Source organism: Acanthopagrus latus, chromosome 13, assembly GCF_904848185.1.
Source record: "Acanthopagrus latus isolate v.2019 chromosome 13, fAcaLat1.1, whole genome shotgun sequence".
Classification (NCBI taxonomy): domain Eukaryota; kingdom Metazoa; phylum Chordata; class Actinopteri; order Spariformes; family Sparidae; genus Acanthopagrus; species Acanthopagrus latus.
In genome coordinates, this window is record NC_051051.1 from 18,852,041 (window position 1) to 18,875,726 (window position 23,686).

The 23,686-nt window shown below is 40.3% G+C and overlaps 1 protein-coding gene across 14 annotated transcripts in view; it reads left to right on the forward strand.

Annotated features, from left to right (window-relative positions):
- picalma (phosphatidylinositol binding clathrin assembly protein a) overlaps nucleotides 1–23,686 on the forward strand; it is a 58,545-nt gene that overhangs the window by 33,351 nt on the left and 1,508 nt on the right. For 2 of the 14 annotated variants that reach the window (XR_005078462.1, XR_005078463.1), the window contains exons 6-22: nucleotides 3,798–3,891; nucleotides 4,041–4,152; nucleotides 4,983–5,089; nucleotides 5,206–5,247; nucleotides 8,772–8,783; nucleotides 8,948–9,033; nucleotides 9,161–9,284; nucleotides 9,719–9,852; nucleotides 10,444–10,529; nucleotides 13,017–13,097; nucleotides 14,128–14,238; nucleotides 15,773–15,901; nucleotides 16,033–16,063; nucleotides 16,144–16,243; nucleotides 19,982–20,041; nucleotides 22,598–22,699; nucleotides 23,234–23,364. Coding sequence is in view for 2 of the 14 variants with exons in the window: in XM_037118923.1 (XP_036974818.1) it covers nucleotides 3,798–3,891; nucleotides 4,041–4,152; nucleotides 4,983–5,089; nucleotides 5,206–5,247; nucleotides 8,772–8,783; nucleotides 8,948–9,033; nucleotides 9,161–9,284; nucleotides 9,719–9,852; nucleotides 10,444–10,529; nucleotides 13,017–13,097; nucleotides 14,128–14,238; nucleotides 15,773–15,901; nucleotides 16,033–16,063; nucleotides 16,144–16,243; nucleotides 19,982–20,041; nucleotides 22,598–22,699 (1,411 nt within the window). In the remaining 12 variants the exon portion in view is untranslated. Of the gene's footprint in view, nucleotides 1–3,797; nucleotides 3,892–4,040; nucleotides 4,153–4,982; nucleotides 5,090–5,205; nucleotides 5,248–8,771; nucleotides 8,784–8,947; nucleotides 9,034–9,160; nucleotides 9,285–9,718; nucleotides 9,853–10,443; nucleotides 10,530–13,016; nucleotides 13,098–14,127; nucleotides 14,239–14,330; nucleotides 14,900–15,772; nucleotides 15,902–16,032; nucleotides 16,064–16,143; nucleotides 16,244–19,981; nucleotides 20,042–22,597; nucleotides 22,700–23,233; nucleotides 23,365–23,686 lie in introns of those variants that run through there. The other 12 variants (XR_005078464.1, XR_005078466.1, XR_005078467.1 and 9 more) reach the window with 12 other exon arrangements.

Below are 23,686 nucleotides of genomic sequence, written 5' to 3' on the forward strand. Positions count from 1 at the left end.
TGAAGCATTTATGTGGGCTCTGATCTGAGATGCTGTTAATTTGTGGTCTCTGAGGTTGGTATCCTCTGTAGCATAGTTAACTTTTGTTCTTCTTCTGCCACGGCCCTCATGAGAGTCAGTTTCGTCATGTGTTTGATGGTTTTTGTAACTGCACTTGAGGATACATTGAAAATTCTTGAAATCTTCTGGATTGACTTACCTTCATGTCTTAAAGTAATGATGGACTGTTGTTTCTCTTTACTTAGCTAAGTGGTTCTTGCCATAATATGGATTAAAACAGTAGTCATATAGGGCTTCTGACTATATAGAACTGTGTAGCAATCCTAGCTCTGCACAAAACAACTGATTGTCTGATTGTTTTAAGAAGAAATTTCAAAAATTTACTTAGTTATCTGTAGTGTCGTATAAACGACTTCTCTTTTCTTTGTTGGTCCAAAAGATTTCAAAGATCAAAAAGTCACCAGGAGTCTTCAAGGCTGAGTACAGTAGGACTTTATTTGCCGGCAAAAAAGAACAGGATCAGACACAGACAAAATCCATGAAAAAAACAAACTTACCCGAGGCTCAAAGCCCCAAACATCCTCTTTTAAATGCAGAAAAGTGGGTTTGTCCGTTCGGACAACATGGCCTTAACCACTCAATCACTATTCTGTTTAATTTCTGCTGACACTGCTATTTCTTTATGGAAAATACCATATTTCTTATGGAAAATCCCTGTACCTCTACTGGAAAAACCCAGTATTTACATTCTGCGCTTGCACGAAGATTGGCGTACGTGCAGAACAGCTTGTCGACCAGTTGCTCTTTGCCTCGCTTTGGTTTTTTTTAAGATGCTCTCCCTGTGTCCTTATCACTGGCTCTTAAAAACTCTGGCCTTTAGGCCTTCAGTTAACTCCCTTTCTTGATGCATCCCATTATATTTGATCACTCTTTGCACTGTATTTTTAAACTTAATTAAAGTGTTACATATTTGGTTATATGATGTAATTCTTAAATTTGTGGTTACATTTTCACACTTGACATTATCTGACTATAGCAGCTTTAATCAGTAGATGCACTTTTCAGTCAGCTGGTACCCAGAAGTATGTTTCAGCAACCCTTTCACACTTGTTACCCTTTGCTTCTTACTTTTAGCATTATAACATTTACTATCAGTTACCATTAGTCACTATTTACTAACTGTGGTTATTTTATACTGACAACTATCTACTTACTATGGTTATTTTACCCTACAGTAGTTAGTCCTCACTGAAATAACATGATTGCAGTTTTAAAATAAACTTGTTTGTTTTATTGTCACAACAGAACAGAGGAACATAAATATATTATAGAGTTTGTGGCATTTGAAACACGAGTGTTGCCACCAGGGATGTTGTAGAGCAGGGGTGCCCTAAATTGATATTGAGAGATTAAGTAAGTTGAGTTTTTGAATGCCTGAAAAATGAACTCTCCCCACGTGCGTTCTTTCATTGGCAGTAATTTTGATAGCTCCTCTTTTACAGTGATATCTGTAAACACCATCTGAATATAAACGCACGACTGAGGAGTATCGCTGGTGTCTGTAGACTCATCTAATTGCAGTAAGAAACACTTGCAGTCTGCGATTTCTCTACAAAGCTGCTGTGTCAAATCCTCGGCCATTACTTCACAGCACTGTGTAACTGTACTTCTTGATAGCTGAAGAGCTTTGATTGATATATGTCTAGTTTGTTTTTAAAATCCTGAAACAAGGAGTAAGCTTCCTCAACAAAGGCCTCTTTTACCATCTTAGCACTTAACAAAGTGGAACAAACAAAACAAAAAGTAAATGGAGCGCATGTCAGTCGGCACAAAGGGAATAGCACCGTCCACAAAAAACAAAGTTGCGTCTGGAGGCTCCATGCACACAGTTAGGGCGACACAGACCAAGAGATCCAATCCCAGCGATGGAGCCTGGGGTGAAATGACAACAATGGACACCTGAAGACCCCGCCAGCAGAGCAGCAACTGGACCACAGCAGCAGAGGAGAGTGACAAAGGAGCCACGCAGTGAATAACCCTGAGGTTGTGGTGGAGGGAGGACCAACAGAGCAATGATGGACAGCCCACAGAGTATTGAGTGTGTTGGTTTGAAAGTTAGTGTTGCTAGGCTAACAGCTGATCGCGGGGCTAACAGCTGATCAGCGGAGAAAGATGAGTCCATGGAGTCAACTGTTAGCCAAGTTAGCAGCACAGCCCCAGAGCTTGTAGGGACAACTTGGCTTTGTATTTCCAACAGAATTAAACAGTTTTGCCATGGATTGAGAAGCAGCGATAGTCACGCCAGAGTCCTCTCGCATGATACAGTGACTCATCCGTAACGATGCTTCAATGTCGGCCTTTGCTTGTGAATTCCGCTGTGTGAAAACCGGCTGGTGTCTGATTAACTGAATGTTAGTTCCCTCCCATTTCTCAGCTCACTTTTCGGAGGGAAGTCATTGTCGTACTTTTTATGAACAGTTCAAAAGTGCCTCTCAACATTCCCCTTTTTCAGAGTAGAGATGGTAGCTAGTGCGTTTGCTCATTGCTCATTTACGGAGACCCGTGACCTTGTGACCTTGTGACCCGTGACCGGTGACGCGTGACCCTACAAGAAGAGATTTCAGACTGGCCGTCCTGTACATCAGTCAGGTGGCATAACTCACCTTTTGTAGAGCGCCCTCTGGTGAAAGCCAATGCTCATAACATGGTTTAAAGGTGTTTTGTCCGTTTTAAGTTTATTTTTCAAATATTATCAGCCATTATAAATGCCAATACCGATAGTTTGGAAAATGCCTAATATTGGCCGATAATATCGGCCCGCTAATCAATTGGTCGGACTCTACTCCATAATTCTATATGTGTTTGGATGTCTTCAGTGTTGATCAACAATGTAGAAAATAATAAAAATAAACAAAACCATTGATTGAGAAGGTGTGTCCAATATTTTGACAGTGGTAGTGTATTTTGATTTAAAACATGACATGTCCAGGCTTTGTACACAAAGTCAATCAGGAGTTTCTGCTGTAACATTTTCAGTGGCAAAAATATTCACAGTGGGAAAAACATGACAGAAGTTACAGTGCACACCAGCAGCTTTGAATAAACCTTCAGCCTACATGCTACAGTCATCACATACTCCAGAAGTGTCCCATGTCAGGTTCATGATAATAAATGTGGAAGCCTATTTCCCCCAGTTAAAGAAAATGATAGGATGGATATCAGAATATAAAAAAGTCATGTATGCATAAGAGAGAAGTCAGTCTCTTCTGAGTCATTGTGCTTTGGTCATTACAGATTATTTTAATAACAATATTGTAACAATAACAATTCCATTTTCCTAGCTACAGCCCTGCATACAAGAAAATGTTCTACCGTTTAAGATACAGGAAGTCTTTTGTGAATAAAATTGTTTACCCCAGTTTATAGCTCTCAAACATTTAATTCTAAAGATGAAGGCAAAACTTTAAGGGAGTTGTAAAAACGTAAAAGTTCATGATGTTGTTCATGCTCGGCTGCCCATGGCTTCATATGTGCGTGTGCATACCTGTGTGTCTTAGGTGCGCTACAGGACAGAACTTAAACTAATAGCGCTACAATCCTGTTTATAGCAGTTAAATTATAGTTACTAATCCAATGGAACTGTCCTCAATGTTTAAGTGCAGTGTTGAATATGACATTGATACATACTCATACTTAAGATCAAGACAAAAAAGCCCATTTCCATTTGTGTCAGCAGCGCAAAGATATCTATAATAGATTAGGTTTATTAAAGCACTCTTTCCTTTTTCTCTCTACAGGTCTGATGGAGTGATGAGAACCATGAACACAGAGAAACTCCTCAAGACGATCCCAATCATCCAAAACCAGATGGATGTGTTACTCGATTTCAATGTGAGTCCTCAGTATTGGTTACATTAGTTTTCTACATCAGTTTTGTGTTTGTGATTTCGAAACAATGGTCTCGGATGAAGTTAAAACTGATTTTAACTTCAGTTGACAGCTGACGTTCTGACAGTTTTCAAACTCTCCACTTCTCACAGGTCAATGCTAATGAACTGACAAATGGTGTGATCAACGCAGCTTTCATGCTTCTGTTCAAAGACGCAATCCGACTGTTTGCAGCATACAATGAAGGCATTATCAACCTCCTGGGTAAAAACAAGCTTTTATGTTGGCATAGCTTTGCAAATTACTATTTGGTCTGTAGGTTTTGTCCTACTGTCCTCGTGTGTTGTGGTGGCCATTGAGTGAAAGACAAATTGAAATACTGCAGACATCCTTGCAATTATTTAATACTTGAGGCGTTCAGCTTTGAAAGCAATGGTGTGCTTATGGGATGTTTGTTAGCATTTCCTTACAGTACATGTAAGTTTTGAATAAACAGAACAAGGCACGACTAGAAAACTGATGGCCTCCTGGAACTGCAGATCTTATACAAGTGTATTTTAAAGAAAGTTTATGGGGGCTGTGCAAACCATTTCCCTGCAGACCTTTATTATTTTTCAAATGAAGCCTTAGTATCCCACAAGCTTTCCTCATCTATTTTAGCATGATGAGCATGTACTGCTCAGCTTCTACTGGGAAAGGCTGCCCTCCTTGGTGTCAACTTCTTAAGCAAAAAAAATGATTCTCAAAAGGTCCTTTCGGCAAACAGTGAAACAGGAAAAACAGGCCTGACCACTTTGTAGTTTAAATAGGAGCTGTAGTTTTAGCCAATAATCACGATAGTACTAACTATGCAAGTCTCACAAATATTGGTGTGATTCAGGATTTGTTCTCATTGTTCTTATTGATTGCCTGAGTCCTAAGATTTCAAAGAAGGCATCAGGCCTCGAATTTTACCACCATATATCAATATCTGCTGTGACTGACAATTGGATATACTGTATGAAACTGAAAGGTTAAAAACTTCAAAGTCGCAGACAACACTGGTATCTAATGGTTATCTTTTACTTGTGATTATTTTCCTGTTCTGTTAACAGAGAAGTACTTTGACATGAAGAAAGTTCAGTGCAAAGAAGGACTTGACATCTACAAGAAGTTTCTTACTCGAATGACAAGAATCTCTGAGTTCCTCAAAGTTGCAGAGGTAAGGCAGGACCCCATATTGACCTCTCAGTAATTATAAAGGGGCCTGGGGTCATTTAGAGGGTTTGACTATTTTTTACTATACAAATGCTGATAGTCTGTCTTCTGTTCCTGCAGCAAGTGGGAATTGATCGAGGGGACATCCCAGATCTGTCTCAGGTAAGTCCAAATGCAAATTCTGAAGATAACCGTTTTGCGTCTTTGCAAGTCCTTTATCCCTCACCTCTTTGTTTTTATGGTAACTAGTGCATTACCTGTAGGAATTATGTATTCATATAAAAAAGTGGGAGGTTAAGTAGCTTTTTCATGGACGGCCAAATGAGGCTGTGTTTGAAAGTAGGACGTCAGGGATATTTAGGTTTGTTGTGAAATTCGATATTCCAGGGTATAATTGGCCATTTTTGCATTTTTTTTAATTTTACCGTTATATTTCACCTTAAAAACTATTTACCTTGCCTTGCTTGGTGTCATTACTTTCAGCACAACCTCACATGTGTGACTGTACATAAAATTCGAGTAGGAATAAGTTAGATTTTTTTACTGTGAAAACCACAAATATGTTTAACCAACCATTTTTATTACTTATAAATGCAAATATTAATTGTTTGCTAAATTTTGCATAAGTGTTTGAAATTTACAGAGTTGCATGTAATTATTGCAGGCAATGCCTCAGGCTCTGGCACTGCCTGTTCCACATTGAGCCGTCTCCTCATTGTTTTGACTTACAACACAAAAAATGACTCCACTACATAACACACTAACTATACAGTCCAAACACACTATATGTCACAAATCTTGCTGTCTCTATCATGTCACTGCTGCTGTCAATCCTCCGCCGTCGTCCCTCCCACAATTTCTCCTGTTCCTCAGCAACCAAATCACGTGGTTCGCCATCTAATTTTGTGATTGGTTGGTGGGGTGCCTTTTTCCACCTATAGGAACGTGTTTTCTTGCCTAGACCGTTATTACCGTTTCTTCCTGCACCAGACACGCAGCTAAAGTGACAGCAAGGTTCACGAAAAAAAGCGGTGGACATTATTTACCGTAAGTCTGGTTTTGGACGTGCCGGCCCGTCCATCAACTCAGGAGGTGGGGCGTGGGGGTGGGCTAGCAGCTAGCTACACACGAACATTCACAGATTCTGATTCCAGTTTGTTGTCCTCGCGTATCTGGAGCTCCTCAGACCGGAACAGACTCGGTCCAGACTCGTTTAGTCTCATTATATCCACAACAGTTAGTTTAGATGCACAGAACGGGACAGAGCTGCCGGCAAAATCCCGGTCCACCTCGCACTGCTGCAGGTATAAATCCGCTTGTCTCTTAAGGTATGTCATGGGGGTGGAATGAGCTCTGCAGTGATTGGCTCTGGTGCGCACATGGCTATGGTGTGCAGTGATTGGCTCTGGTGCACATGTGACTATGGCGGCTACACACACAGACAGACGGAGATTTCTTGCTTTTATAGAGAGATGTCGATACAGTGTGAATGTGGTGGTGGTTTGCAGAAATGGTTACTTCCAACATTTTGTCCTGGTGACTGGGCTGTGACCTACAGCATTTTTGCATCTGAGACATTATAGCAAAATTTAACTGCAACAGCCAGGGATCAGCCTGTAGAGGGCAGTTGCTATGCATGTTCACATGTTTTATGGTTTTGGGTTAGGGTTATGGTCCTCTGTAATAACATGCTGAGTCTCATTATATCACATAAGATCTTATGTATGTATATGATTCTCTTTTTACACATGATCTCTCTTTTTACACAATTACGAGAGAATAAAATTTGCTTCACCTTATTTGATGGTGCATTAGGGCACATTTAGACCAAATCCATTGATGCAGCGTATTGTCGCAGGCTTATGTGGGAGTGTCACTCCATGGTCTGTGTGTGACTTGTTGGGAACCTCAGCTGGTCAGTTTGCTGAAAGGCGAAGGTGCTATGTTGTTATGTTACTAGTGTACTGGTCCTACCTGTCGGTGGATTTAAAATAACAGTGAACGGCGGCAACCAGTGGAATCTGGGGGTAATGACCAAAAAAAGTTGTAGGATTCTGGATGGTGCCTGTGTTAGCAAGCATTTTTAGCATATTTCTCACATAGAAATAACACCGACACCTCGTCTGATCCACATTGCTCTGTGAAACTTTCTCAAACAGCTGATTAAAAAGAAGCGGCCCGATCGTCTCAACCTACAGTGTCTTATGACACTTAAGAGAATCCATGCGATGTGATTACAGAGCCAAGTGATGTAGTGTATAGTGAAAACTGAAGCCGTCCTAATACTGAGTCTTGAGGGACTCAAGTTTCCAGAAAGCAGGGTTTAGACAAGGAGCTATTCCATGTGACCTGAAAGGTGCAATTTGTCAGGTATGATGTGAACCAGGTTAGATCAGAGTCAGCAATGCCAGGTTCAGCCAGAGTGGAGACGAGGATTTGGTGGGTGACTGTGTCAAACACAACAGTACTTTTGGTTGTAGACAACGTGTTCCAGGGTTTTAGAGAGGAGTGAAAAAAGAGATACAGGTCTGTAGTTTCCCCCAGTTAGCAGTTAAAACAACTGCTGTCTGCCCCCTATGTAATGTGCTAGCTGAAGTCAAATATGTCTATCATTACCAATGGCACAAGTATATTAAAGGTTCAGTCCAACAAATCAGAGAGAAAAATAAGTACTACAAAGCTCTGGCCATATTATCAAACATGAATGATGTAAGCTGCATTACAGTGTCAGGTTTTTGAGGTACAGAGTCATGATCAGTGGATGATCATCAGCATGAGACTATGGTGCAGCAAATCCACCTGTGGACCTGTGGCAAACTGCTAGAGTTGATTAATGGGAAATACTGGGAAAAACTGGTATCCAGCCTTGCCTTCATGTGCTGAGGTTTTTAGATATTGGAAACTAAGAATGTGTTTACCATGTCAATACACTAGACACTGGAGGGGAGTAGGGTTTTATTTTAACAATAGAAAAAAATATTGAATTTTATTATTTCCAGTGATTTGGGCACCACAACCACAATTCCAGTCGCCTCCGTTGCACTGGGGTAAGACCGTATATAGTAACATCTCACAACTCTGGGAAATTAAGAACAATTTTGTGTGAACTGACCCTTCAAATGTAGGCTCAATTAAACAGTGTATTTTTTGCTGCAAAATACAAATGTTGTAGACCCTCATGGCAATTTGACTCCCTACTGACAGTCCACTGGTCGGCCATTGCCATTAAGGAGAGCAGTTACCATGAGGGTGTGGTTTGTAGTAGTATTTTGGTAGGTGTTACATGCCAAGAACAACATCATTTCCAGAACTCACCTGGTTTTAATGTTTTATCACCAAGCACTGTGCTAGGCAGGTAATGTATGTTGCCACTATAGAACTAATAAACACCTTTCCACTCACATTTACCCCTGACATTTGCATGTCATACAGCAAATAAAGGTGTGAAACAAGAGTTCCAGTATGGGATATGGAAGGTCTTGCATAAACAGCTGCCACCTGAGGTGGTGGATTGTGGAATAAAATATGTTCATTTGGAGGCTTTCTTGTTAGTTACAGAATTGAAATTGTAACTACAGCAAGTAAACCAGAATTAGACAGCTTTATTCCAAAGGTTTTCACAATATCTTGACTATTACCACCTTTATTTTCTGTATTTTCCCTTCTTTCTATCTCTCCATTTTCAGTTCACAGTTTGTGTAAGTATCTAATCCTTTTCTCTACCTGTCTCCGTTTTTGAAAGTAGCTGTGTTTGTGGATTCTTGGCAATAACTTGGCATGCCTCAGTGTTTTTTCATTCTTCAGAGAACATCTTGTATTAGGCAGTCAGTCTTTAAAACTTAATGTGTATCATTCATGCTAGGCCCCAAGCAGCCTGCTGGATGCCCTGGAGCAGCACTTGGCCTCTTTAGAGGGAAAGAAAGTCAAAGACTCAACTGCAGCCAGCAGGTAGGTCTGCGTCATATGGCTGAAAAAAATCACATATTTTATTTATCCATCATATGTTACAATTCAGAACACAATCTGAAATGATTCTTGGTTAGACACTGTTTTCTGTGTCTTTCCTTTGATTTAGGGCTACTACCCTCTCCAATGCTGTGTCCTCCCTGGCCAACACTGGCATATCTTTCACCAAAGTGGATGAGAGGGAAAAACAGGCGGCCCTGGAAGAAGAGCAGGCTCGCCTAAAGGCACTAAAAGTACATTTTCTCTCCACTCATCTACATGAATTTCAGCCTAGTGCACTTAAGGTTTACAGGCATTTTCTTATACCTTGAAGTTTTATGAGGCAGGAGTCCCCTGCAGCTATAATGTCAAATATATATTGATAAAATTTGTTACAGGTTTTAGTAACTGGGCATTCCACTGGGTTACTGGTCTGAGATATTATATGTATAAACATGAGATATATGTATAAACAATGTAATTCCAACATCCTGGTTCGATTCAGACTGACGACCTTTGATGTATGGCACACCCTTTCCTCATATTTCCTGACAATCTCTGTGTTGAACTGATGAATAAAAACAAAACAACTTGAAAGAAAAGATTTGTGTACTAACTATGATAGTACTGAGTAGTTCAATACAAGTTAGCCTCTGTGTTGCTCACGGTAGCCTCCTAATTATTGTAGGAGCAACGTCTGAAAGAGCTCCAGAAGAATCCTGCAATAGCAACCACAGACTCCTCCCCTTTATCCACAACGGGTGGTACTATCAACGTAGCCCCGTCCATTGATCTCTTCTCCACCACTGGCTCCACCAACAGGTGAGGCCCCAGGATGCACACCCTGTCACTCATCCTAAAATAACCCCCTTTGACTTTGATTGTTCGCCAGATGTCCTAACAAGATGCCACTGCATGCTGATGCTTGGACATTAGGATGCAGATGAGCATTTATTTTGATGCACACTTTTTTGTGATTATTTAATTCATAAAGTCTAAGACCTGACATCGTTTTACAGATGTTTCAGAAATGGCGATGAAAGCTTCAATTTGTTAAGCAGGATAAATGAAAGTTTTTAAATTTTAATACTCATTCAAACTGATTGAACTGACATGAAGGCTCTATTTGTAAGATACATTGATTTTTGAGTCAGATTCTCAACTTGTCAAATACTGACCAGGGCTCGTTTTTCCCAAGAAGCACATGAAAAAAATGTAGGTGCACAATTAATGTGTATCAAATTATCTGTTTTTCCTGTGAGGAAATATACTTTTTTTTTTTTCATTTTCAAATTGAATTCAGTCATTTTAATTTGGTACCAATCTTGAAACTGAGGACACACTCCTAATGTTTTGGCAATAAGTGACTGATTTATCGTCTGTGCCCGTTTTTTTCCTGCTCATTCCTTCTAGCAACTCCAAGGCTGCCAATGACCTGCTGGAACTGCAGCCAGCTTTCCAGCAGCCACTGCCTGTCTCCAGCTCAAACTCATGGGGAGGTGAGAGCTCCCATGCCACATTTACAAACAGACTTATACATCTGTCATTCTACACTGTCACAGTACTCACAGCTAATTTGTTTACAGTTGTATTATTCAAATTCAATTGTGTATATACATGAATACAGAAGAAGATAATTAAAGAGAAGCTGAGAATGCAAAACAGAAGTATTATTATTAATGGCACCTACTTATAGTATTGATGACCTTTTTGTCAGGTGTGTCCATATATTTTGGCCTATACTCAGTGTTGTATTTTTTCTGTTAAACAGCCCTACCAGTCCTATAAACACAATGTCCCCCATACTCATGTACCAGATTTACGTTCTCATGTCATGTTTTTGTGAATGCGTTCTAACCATTTTTATTTCCCAGTGTAAGCTGAAACAACAATTTGCCTGAGTTTGCATGTCCTATTTTTATATGAATATCAAAGTTGGATTTGGGCACTTTAATACATAAATGAATTTCAGTTAAGTTCATGCCCTTGATAAACAAGTTTTCATAAGTTGTCAAATTTTGTGCCTGTGGCGATTTTCCAATCTGGTGCATCAGTAGTGAGGAGTTCTACATCATGCAGCAATGACTGTTTTGCCAGAGCTGAAGTGGGGCACAAGCATAGTGATGGAGTAGACCAATATTAACTTACATACTGCTTAGTTGCAGGTGTAACCTTATCTTATTTAATGTGTGCTTTTCACTTCTGTTTCATTTCAGAATGTACGTACATAATGCAGTTGACACACGTGACAGTGTTTGTGTGTAGATATTACTGTGCAGACTAAAGTGTAAGTTTAGATGAGTCCACACAGTCCATGCTTATTCATTTTAATTAACTTTTATTAATTTATATGAGGAGAGCTGATCCAAAATAAGACATCCGTTTTTCTTCTAGTTCAATCACCAACATTTTGAACATGCCCTGGCTGTATTTTGTTGCAAACAGTTGAGGAAACTATCTCCAAACTGACACACAGTCTGAACACAAACATCCCACCCAGCTGTTTTAATGTAAGCACTTTGGATATTAGTCCCTGTGCTGGACTCTGACCATTCTGATAATGAAGTCCCTTAACCTGTGGACAGCTCAAAGCATTGGTCGTCGGGTCTAAAGTTCAGGCCAATAACAACTGTGCAATAAAGTGCACAATAAAAGCCTGTAGCTGTATCTCCAACACTGTTTTAATCCTTCTCACTTGCATCACAGACATTTTCCCCCCCATGTCATCTTGCATGGGGGGAAACAAAATAAATTCTCTTTTTAACTTTCCTCACCCTTCTGTCCTCCGAAATTTCTCTGTTCCTTCTTTTTCTCGTCCCCTTTTCTCCCATTCTGCACACTTGGATCTTTTCACCTCTGCTGCAGAAGCTGTGGAGGAATCCATTTATAACTCTAACTCTTTGCTCAAACGACCTGTTGTCGATGCTGTTCACCCGTCCACAGCATCCTCAGACTCTCGCACCCTGTTCTCTCGGACACCTAGCCATGAAGTGTTTGGTTGGATGTTTTTCTGCATCCTGTCTTTTCTTTTACAGTCTACATTTCATTGTTTTGCTATAAATCATGCTACAGTAATGTGGCATACTGATGTAACAAGTCTGATAACATCATCCTTCATTTCACTTCATAATTTAGATTGTGTATTGATTGAATTCATTGAAGAATATGTCAGAGCAGCAAGGAAACAAATGGGGGAAATGCCTGTCGTGTTTTCGGGTCACTTGTTGGAACACACTGTTTCTGAACACTCTGGCATGCTGCCCCACTGCAAATATTTGTTTCCTTCCGCAATCACGCTAAGTTCCCAAATATGCATTTTCTCAGCTATTAATTAATAATATTAATATTCTTTGATTAGGCTGTTTTAATCTTTTGTTTGCTTTTTGTCTTTGTCTAAGGCCAAACCTCTGTCATGCATTAATGTCCATATAAATGAGCAGCTTTTTTGTTTTTATCTAGATCATTACAACCCCTGTCTTGAATCAAGCTTTTCCGTGGCATCTGATTTTGATACTGCTGCACAGATAGAGACTTTAATTACAGGTACTATGGTGGATACATGTCTTGCTGCTAGTGAGATCTGTTATGAGAGTAGAGAGATGTGTAACATTTGACACTATATCAGCCGAGTTCTACTCAGATTGTTACACTGTGCAAAACTGAAAACACTGCCTGCCCTGCTTCCTATAAACCGGTGTGTGAACCTGTATTGTTTTGTGGTTAGCCACTAGTTGTGTACTTCCCTGAATTTTGCCCTGTATTTAATGTAGCCATGTGATGATTGCTGGCTTCCCCTGCTTTTTGTCCCTGCAAATCCTGATCTTTGTTTCCCTCAGTTAAAAAGCCATTCACACAGTTGCTTGGCCTCCTTCATGCTCTATAACTACTCTTTTTCCTGGTCTCGTATCTGCATAATCTCCCTTCTTCTTTCTCCTTTCTCTCTCTGTCTGGTTTTTCGGCTGTCTGCTGTTGTTGCTGTGTGTCAGACTCCTTCTGTGGGCCAGGCCCTTACAACACCGCTCCTCTCTTCCAATCTGAGCCCCCTGCCGTAGCTGGTCTGTTCAGAGGTAGGTACACCGAGATTGATCAAGGTGTTACCTGTCCTATTCAAAAATCAAATTTAATACACCAGATGTGCTGATCCAAAAAAGTGTTGCTCAAACTTTTTACACTTTTCCCCACCTATGAAAGCATTTGGATCTCTAGGTACCACCTTTATGACCAACGTTTCAATACAGTTGCGTAGACCTATTCTATTGAACTTACTGTTTTTCACTCTTTCCTGCTTTCCTAGCATTATCAGGTTCTATAAACGCATCAGCAATGCAGCTTAAGTGGACACTAGCACGCTCGCTCAGTTCACTGTCATCACTTCAGTTTCAAAATATTCTCCTCCTGTTCCACTTCTTGTCCTGTCAATTCCCATATGGAGCCCCCGTTTGTAGTGTGGTATGGGTGAAAACGTAACCTCATTGGTGGAGGTAATGGAAATAAACTGCAATACAGTACTTATTCATGAAAGAAGAATTATATTGAAGTTTAAATAGAGGGAAATTTGAGTTTTTACATATAATATGGAAACAGATGCTTGAGATAATTTTAATTATAAAATTCTCAGTGAAGAATTGGTTACAGGCAAAGTAAGAAAAGTATCGTAACACATCAAATCTGTGTTGAGACACCATCAGTGTCTGGGCCACTAAAGAAATTGGGTGTGTTGCACCCTAATAAATGAGTTTCCTTGAAAGGTAAAGGCTACTGTACACTGTATGTGGTATAGTTGGCCCTAACAGTCTCAAGAACAGTAGCAAGTACCCTGCTACTGAATTACTGCAGTGGTCAGGATGGGTGTCCTAATGGTAGTCTTTCTGTTGTAAGAATAGTTTAGAAAGTTTAGATTTGAACACTGTATCTGCAAGGTCTAGTCAACAGCTGTGTAAGAGCATGATATAATGGTGTAGTTACAAGAGAGAGACATGGCATCACCAGACTTCTTTATACACTAAATACACAACCACATTGTTATTTTAAAGGTAAATTTGCTTGGCTTGGCTTGTAAGTATGTGAATGGTTGACAGTTTCTTTTTGCCTCACCAGGATTTACAGCCTCCCCGACACCCCAGCAGCCACATAATTCTAGAGGCCTTAACATTGACTTTGACTCAGTATTTGGAAACAACACCAATGCCAACAACCTGGATTCTACAGGTAAGTGTTGAACTCACACACACTGTGACGTTTTCTTTTGCCATTTTTCTTTGAGATTGAGCGCATCTCATGTACACTGCTGCCACCTGAAGGTTTGGAGACAGATTGCACATTCATGGGATCACTTCGAGGTTATGGACAGTCAAAGTTCTGGACTTAGACTTGCTTGTGAGTGGGTTTGGTTTATTTGGAAATATGAATAAGAAATGCTCTGTAATATTCTTAGCCGATTTACGAATTTTGTGTGACCTGCTGTTTTTTTGTCTTTTTTTTCTGATAACTATTCATGATGGCATACGCAGTTTGTTTGTTCATAATGAAACACTGTCTATCAAATAGGCCTAACTGTTACATTATCTCAAAAACAGCACCAGGTTACAGGACCATAATAACTGGACAGAGCTTTTTTGAACAACAAACATTAAACTGATAATAAATTCCTTATACCCTATTTATCTGAAATTCAATGCTATTTTATTGCGTGACCTGTATAAAGTGGTCTAACTGAATTTCCTCCAGTAAGCATTTCTGCAATGTATACTAGTATATCTGTCTGTAAAAACAGAGGTCTCTAGTGAACTGCAGTTAAAAGTTTGATGCCCCATTTCAGAGAAGGGAGCCTCCCTGTTTTTTGTTTTTTTTTTTGTTTTTTTGCATTCATAATCCTCAACCACAATATTTCACCAAAGAAAAAAACAATGCAACAGATCTAACAATACACCTTGTCGTCAGCTGTCATCGACCGGTCACTGGTCATGAGCTGGTCACGCCTGGTTCTCCTTTTACAATAATTAAGTACATATTTACAGTCAGGAAGGCAATCTCATTTAGATACACAGTTCTTAAGATCAGGGTATATGATTGAATAACAGCATTAGAATTAGCTGGAAACCACCAAATTTGGACTTACATGGCCACAATATTTTTGCAGGGTCCATGTCCAGACCCCCTTATATGGCTATTCTTTTCCACTGGCAGGCTGTTCCATGTCCTTATGGAGAGCAAAGTTTATTATTACATTTTAATCTGTAACTCACAAGACCTGCATTCTAGTAGATTTGACTTTTCTGTTGTTATTACAATGTATCACCATTAATTTTGGAAAGAATAAATTTCAGTTTCAAACTACATATAGTACCTTGAATCCTTTTCACCCACACTTGGTCCTATGCTGCTCACAATCTCACAGCATTTTTTTCTCTTTTCTATTGTCCTGGGGTTGAACACGTGGGGGCCTTGGCTTTTTGCATGGCATATGCATGACTGGGTGAGTTGACTGGACACACACTGTTCTCTCACAGTCTTGGCTTGATGAGTATCTTTCTGTGAGACCTGCTTCCTGCCTCATTCACACTCAGCATCTTCTCTCTGTCTCTGTGTGTATTCTTTGTACTGCCTTGTGTCTGTTTTTATATGTTGGTGTGTTACTTGTCTGTTGTATTGCATCTTTACCTGTTATGGGCCCCCCAACCTCTCACCCTACCCTACCATTCCTTTCTTTCCTCTCTCTTCGTTTTGCCCCCTTTTGAATAAGATGTTTTAGGTTGCATCCTTAAACCCGAAGTGGCATCCTCACCCAATCAGGGCATGACTCTACATGGCCAACAGCCCCAAAAACTGGTGTCCAGTGACCTGGACTCATCACTGGCCAATCTTGTCGGCAGTAAGTTCCCTTTTTGTGTAATCATGATCCTAGAAAATTGTTATTGCCTATTCTACAATTTAATGTTGTGTGTAAATTAGATGTGTTGTGTTTGTGGCTGTGCCTTCATCACTTTCCCCTGTCCTCTTTAGATCTGGCAATTGGCAATGGCACAGCAAAGAAGTGAGTGTACTCAATAATTAAAGTCATCTATCTGAGACTGCATACCAAACATGACTAACAATCTTACTGGATCTCTGTAGTGATCTTCACTGGAGTCAGCCTGGTGAGAAGAAACTAACTGGTGGAACCAACTGGCAACCCAAGACTGCCCCTTCTACCACCTGGAACCCAGCAGCCATGGTAGGCCATCACCTCTCTGTGCCTATCTGGTTTTGCTCCCCAACCATACTCTACTATGATATGCATCTCGATATGTAGGCTTTGGTACGATACACTAACGATTCACATGAAGCATCTAGCGATTCAGTACGATATGATTTATCTTCCTACCGTGATTCAATCACGATGCAATCACGATTCAAAAACAATGCAAATCTGTGCAAATTCAACTCAACTTTATTGTTCCTTCAAGAACATAAGCAGTACCATACTTCTCATCAGTAAGAGGCTTATAGCAAATGAAGACAGATCTCTTAAATTAGACTACTTAAGCACTGAGGAGGTGTTAGTCAACATAAATAAGTTGGCCTATCCACAAAAAGGCACATAGGCCTAACAGTAGTGGAGCTCAGCCTACAAAGCTGTCAGGAGTCAGGACATGTCATTAACAATTTAGACTAAACAGATAAACAGTCAGGAGCAGCAGCACTGCCCCAGCAGTGGACCCAGTGGATTATTTGTTAAACATAAAACAGCCTTTCCTGTCACAAAACAGGTCTGTCATAACTACAAAAATAAAGATTAGGCCTACATAAATAACACCAACCAGGATTTTCTTCATGAATACTAGCTGATCCACATGTTCAGGGGCAAGTAAACTGCGCTGGGCTGTGACTATGTCACCTGCAGTGCTAAATATTTGCTCCGACGCTACACTTGATCCAAGACGGGCAAGTTGGCTAATACCGACGGGGCTTCTTCAGCCACATTGTGTTGTCGTTTCAGGTAAGTTATCAGGTTGGTCGTGCTGCCTGTGTACTTTATAGCAAGACGGCATATCTTACAAATTGCTTGGGATTTATCAAGGTTTCCGTCCTTTCAGAAAAATCCAAAGTGACGCCAAACATTGGACTTGTATGTATGTCTGGGTAAACTATGAATTTGTCGTTCGTCTTCTGCCATGTTTACCGGTAGCCCACTTCAACACGTTTGTTTCTTGTTGACTTTGTTGCCTGGATGTTATTGTTGTTATTCTTCTTCTGCTTCTTATTTTTTGGCCCGGATGTTGATATTCAGTGACTAGTGACGTTTATGCCTAGTGGTGAATAGGTGAATCAGAGTGTGTTTGTCGTTCTGCAGCAAGTAGTCTGCTCATGAGAAACGACTGATTGAGATAATTATGGAAGTGAATTCACTGAAAATAATTATTTAAAAAATATATATAATGATAAGAAATTGGATTTTACCAATGCAAAGCTCTTACAAGGAGATGCATCGTGGTTTCAGCCCAGTTTATATCTGATGCACACCACTCCAACTGATGCAATGTATCATAGACCCTTGCATCGATGCACTGATTGCGCATCGGATAAAATACCCGTCGCTAGTAGAGGCTCTTCCCTATAGTCTCCTACTCTATCGTGGGCATGGCAATCACCAGTGTACCCCCGAATATAATTGGTTGAGCGTATTCGCCAATCGGACAGCAGGGTACGGCAACACCACTAGGACAAACGGGACAAACCACACAGCCCTGAATGCTTGAATGATATGTATTGTGATTTGGTGTCTAGACTTGAATGTTTGCAAAATGTCACACAGAGCAATGAACTTCAGTATGTTTGTCTGAGTGCTGCACACGAATGTTTTATTGCGCGCGCGCGATTTATGGCAGTATTCTATGCCCATATTATCATTTCATTATTGACTATCTGAGGAGGAACACTAATAGATATGTCCTTGGGCAATATGGCCAAAGGTGTTATGACTATGTTATTTTTATTTGTGAAGTTTGACTAGTAGAAGCAGTGGGACTGATCTGTTGGCTACTTGCTGGTAGGCTGATGCTAGCATGATAGCACAAACTCATGCTCATGGAGTTCTGTTTGGTATGGTACCTATTGAGATGATGGATGAGGTTGTTGGTCACCAACACATTTTGCACCTAATGCTGTCCTTTGTCAAACTTCAGGAAGGAGAACTTTTTCCAAAAAAGGGAAGTAGTGTGACCTTTTTTCAGTTCAATTTCTTTGTCTTCGTCAGTTTCCTTGCACTTGATTACGCTAGTCGGATCACGCATTTTCTTGTGTCGTCTCAACACCGTCATTCTGAGTTGTTGTGAGTGGGAGGAGCCAGAAACATTCATCCATCACATGCATTTGTTTCTCTGCTATGCGATTGGCTGTGGCTGTAGTGGTTTGTAGGGAGAGGAAAACTGACTCAAAAAAACTTTTATTTTATTCAAAAATAGATGTCATGAATTTATCATAATTATCATGGAAAAATTTATCAGGGGGCGCTGCTTAGCTTGGTCGGTAGCGCATGCGACCCATGTGCCGAGTCTCTGCAGCGGACCAGGGTTTGACTCCTGTCCTGGGTCCCTTTGCTGCGTGTCGCTCCCCCTCTCTTACCCTGTTTCCTGTCACACTCTTCAGCTTGTACTATCAATAAAGCCAGAAAAGGCCAAAAAAATACTTAAGAAAATAAAAAAGAAAATAAAATTTTATCAGGAAAATGATAGAGATTGATTTATCGCCCAGCCCTCTGTCCTTTAAACAAACCAAACACTGTTAGGAAGGAGGAATTCTGAAGGAGAGCTCTCAGTGCAATGACACAAGCACTGTCTGTGATAAAAGCACCAATTTTGGCACCGGCATCACGTCTGACTCACTTGTGACTCTCTCGCCAACGACTGAATAGTTAATGAAACTCATCCTTCCCGAGAGGGCTGGACTTTAGACAAATCTGGGTTTGTTATCACTGCAGGGGCTGTTGGAGAAGCAAGGAGTGCTAAGAGATGGGGGTCTGTACTTTTCTCTCTAATCTTTCCTCAAGGGCTGCCGCACCTGCCCTCCAACCAACTCCTTCCCCAGGACTCAACACCATCTCCTTTTTGTTCTCCTTTACCACTGTCTGTCATTTCCCTGTTTTAATGCAGTCTTTTGGTAACATCTGACACATTTTCAGTGGGAAGTTTCTGTATCAATCTCTACATGCTAATTTGGATTTGACTGAAAAACCTCTCATGACCCCAGGGTGCTGTGTCCAATGACTTTGGTAGAAATTCTCCATGCACACAGAATATTGTGGCAGGACATCAGTTACAATATGCATTGCCTACTACAAGTGACGGCAGCAGATCACCATAGATTTTCTTTACAAAATGCAATTACTGTCATTAGCTAAAGGCAGTCAGTTGCTATAGCCAAGAGGATAGTGTTCAGCAATTAGTAGGGGTGGGCGGCAATGCGGAATCCCTGGAATTTAATAGTAGCAATGGTATCCCTTTCATTAACATGGACAGATTTGTAGATGATGTGTACATGCATGAAATAAATGTCTTCAGAGTGTGTGCCCAGAAGCACCACTGTTTGAAGATGCTATTAAAGTAATGACAGACGTTTTCTGTACATAGTGTGATTTGTCAAATGTATGTGCACCTTTTATAGTTTTTATTCTAGCAATTATTCTTAGTGTGGTTGGCCCTTTATGGGTTACACTATTTAAATAATACAACAATTCCTATGAATATAAGCAGTTGAATATGTCATGAATTGAATTTGGTATTAAATCAATCCCTTTCTGAAGCCTTCATCTTGACATATATCTGTATAAACGTTTATGGTTAATTTTAGTCACTGATATGCAGTGTTGGATAAATTCCAGCTTAAATGTTATGATCTAATAATAAACAAAAATGTCAGCTGTGTCCCGATTTTGTAGAAGAAATCAGCTTTTTTTATGTGTGTGTCACCTCAGGCACCATCTGTCATGACCTTCCCAGCAACCACACCAACAGGCATGATGGCATATGCAATGGTAAGTCAGCTTGGACTGTGTGCTCAGCAGATTTAATTTCCACTCAGACATACAGACTCTGCAAGCATGCAGACAATGAGGTTTTCTCGTAATCAAGTCTGTAGCATCTCGTGCATTAACTTCTATTCTTGAAGCAGAACAGATGACATCCGTCAAAATTTCATATATAATCTAAAACACAAATCCTTATTTGGAAGAGTCCATTCACTGAATGACAGCAAAAAAGACCCCTTTTAGTAGGCTGGGCTAAAATAAAAAGAGCCACTGAGGAGGGATCCCTCTTCCAGGACGGACAGAAATGCAATAGATGTCGTGTGTACAGATACAGAGCCACAAATCACAGATTACAAGTTACATTGACAGAATGTCTGATACAAATTATATGTAAAGTGAGTGGATCCAGGAGACGACTGAGGTATCACAAAGTAGTGCCAGAGCCACACAACCTCCTGTCTACCCTGGTGACCTGGAAGAGGGCAGGCCACACAACATAATTAATAACAGACAGAGAGAGGCAGGAGGAGGAGGAGCTTGGGGGTACAGGGTGTCATGAAAGCTAGGACCACCGCTGTGCGGTAGATCTGACAATAAGGCATTGCAATATTCCAGCCTAGACTAAATAAAGGCATGAATCAGGATCTCTGCGTCCGCCGTGGACAGGAAAGACCTCATTTTGGCTATATTGTGCAGGTGGTAGAAAGCAATCTTGGTAATTTCTTTGATGTGCTGATCAAATGAAAGGGTAGAATCAAAAGTAGTTGGATGATAGTTGAACTTTGAGAAATAACACCGTTGTCAAGAGTTACAGTCACCTTATCAACATGGTGTCCAGTGGAGGCGATGACCAGCATCTCAGTTTTATCCGAATTTAGGAGCAGGAAGTTTTATGACAGCCATGTCTTTACTGCAGAAAAAGCAGTTCTCTAATTTCATGATTTGAGATTTATCATCAGCTTTTATGGGTACAGCCAGCTGAGTGGCATCCGCATAGCAATGAAAATGTATTCCATAACTCGAATTATTTGGCCGAGAGGTGAAATGTATAGAGAGAAGAGCAAAGGGCCAAGAACAGAGCCCTGGGCAACTCCATACTTCACATCAGTAAAAATTGATGAAGTACTATTGTAAGAAACACATTGTGTTCTTTTGGACAGGTACGATTTTAGCCAGGCTAGAGCCAGGCCAGAGATGCCAAATTGACTTTAAAGTCAGTCTTACAATATGTCACGATCTATAGTATCAGTAACGGAAGCACTGAGGCAGAGTTAGTCTTAAGTAAGTAAAATATAATTTACCACTTTAGTAAGGGCAGTTTCGGTGTGACAGGCTCTGAAAGCTGACTGAAAAGGTTCCATGAGATTATTATCAAGTAGGTAGCCAAAAAGTTGCTGGAACATAACTCTTTCTGAGACTTTAAAGAATAATGATTAATAATATAATTATTTAGAGATCCTGGGTCAAGGTGTGGTTTCTTAAAGTGAAACTCTCACCAAAAAGCAACCGAGGTCTCTACACATGAACATGAGCATTGAGAACATTGTTTGTGTATGCAGAGTTGCCGAGTGCGACCTAACAGACAGGCTTGAGGAGCACTCCACCAATACTCTCCAGCCTGTTAGGTCGCACTCTGGGATCGACACTTTTCGTCTGCCATGACGGCAGTGCGCCGCAGATCTAGATCTTACGGTGAGTAAAATCTACATACACGATGTTCTCAATGCTCGTGTTCATGTGTAGAGACCGTGGTGATACTAGTCGAGCCTTCTCAGTGTTTTAAAAATAGCGATTTTGATGCTTGCGTGTCAGTGCCCCATGCACTCCACTGAAAATTAGCGAAAACAAAACTAGGGAAATCTTAAAAGTGACACGAAGGTTTGACTCTTATTCAATCACAAATAAAGCCTTGGTTGCTTTTTGGCGAGTGTTTCGCTTTAAGTAGAGGCTTAATCACAGCAGACTTAAAACTAGCATAGTTCTTTAAACAGTTTGTCCGGAAGGGGGTCCAGAACATAGGTAGTTAGTTTTGATGATGAGACAATTATGAGATATATTTTCAAAAGTGTTTAGAGCTGAGACCAACTGTGAATCAGCAGAATGATGTTTTATAATCAACTTTGACAAGGAAGTCAGGGATGAAGAGTTAATTTTGATTCTGATCTCATCAATTTTACTGCCAAAGAAATCAAAGAATTGTGCTCACGGATTGTGTTTTTGAGTAAGTTTAGCCACTGTGTTGAAGAGAAATATAGGATTGTGTTTATGATTGTTTATTAGGCCAAAGAAGTATGCTGTTCTAGCAGTATTAAGAGCACACTTATAATTAAGTACACTGTCACACCAAATGCAGAAATCAGTCTATTCAACAGGCTGAATTAAAGACTCATTTGAAGACCTCATTTTTGGTTATTATCAATGAAGAGGTTAGTTTCCCTACTGCCACAGAGTTGCTGTTAGAGCAGATGGAAATGGCAGCAATAACCCCTGATACCTTATTTTCTTTGAGGTGGCAGGGGCAAGCATATTAATCATGTCATGCTTTCCTTTTTCTTCAATCAGCCTCCCCACATGAGCTCCATGATGATGACACAGCCAACTATGATTTACACCCAGCCTGTGATGAGGCCAGCCAACCCCTTTGGCCCCAATCCAGGTGCACAGGTAATGGATGACTACATCCCACTCCTTCCACATCTTGACTTAGTGACCCAGCCTCTCTGAACTAGATAAATGTTCACTTCTTCCATAATACATGATAGTCATCTCTGCTCTAATGGGCCGGAGAATATCTTTGAATTGGGTTGAAGACAAATCAAGCACTTGGCTTTAATTTTGGGTGTAAGTGCCAAGTTTACCAGCAATTTCTATGAGATGGGACTTTTTGTGAGATTGTGCACAAATGTGTTTAGTCAAAACGACTGAAACCTGAAACCTGATTTTAGTCATTTTTCTCAACAACAAATCAAGTGGGCCCCACTGGTAAAGATTTGTGTATTTTAAAGTTTTTAAATTTGAATTGAACTAATGCTTCATCACTATAAACCTTTCTTATTCTAAGGCCTATAGACCACAGGTTAGATGTCTTTTTAAAGGACAGAAATGTCAAATTATTGGTTATCTTATCGGCTGAAAATAATCCATATTGTGTCCCTAATTTAACTCTTACCTTGTTTGCGCTTTGTGTGCCAATCACAGCACTTACCTGCAAGATGCTGACACAATTGACTCCCCAGCTGGCTGCTTTGCACACCCTGCAAATGTCTCATCCCCTACTGAATAAGGATTGGATGTGGGAGTTTGAGAACTACACTTGTAGTTTCATGCAGGCATGTGTTTTGACATGTCTTTAACACAACAATTGTGAACAAAAGTTGTGTACTCACATTATACCAAATGTTTCCAACATTGTTCAAACCAAGACAAATCCACAATATTATTCAAAATAAATGCATGTTTGATTTGTGAGTCAAAATATGTGAATAACATACTGTGAACAAAACTTTATAACATATCCTCCTTGTAAACATTTCTGGCTGAGTCACATACTGTATGTACACTGCTCAAAAAAATATTAAGGGAACACTTAATGGTCACAGTATAACACAAACATCCTACCATTAGGGAAGCACAGTGTCAGAAGTCTGGAGG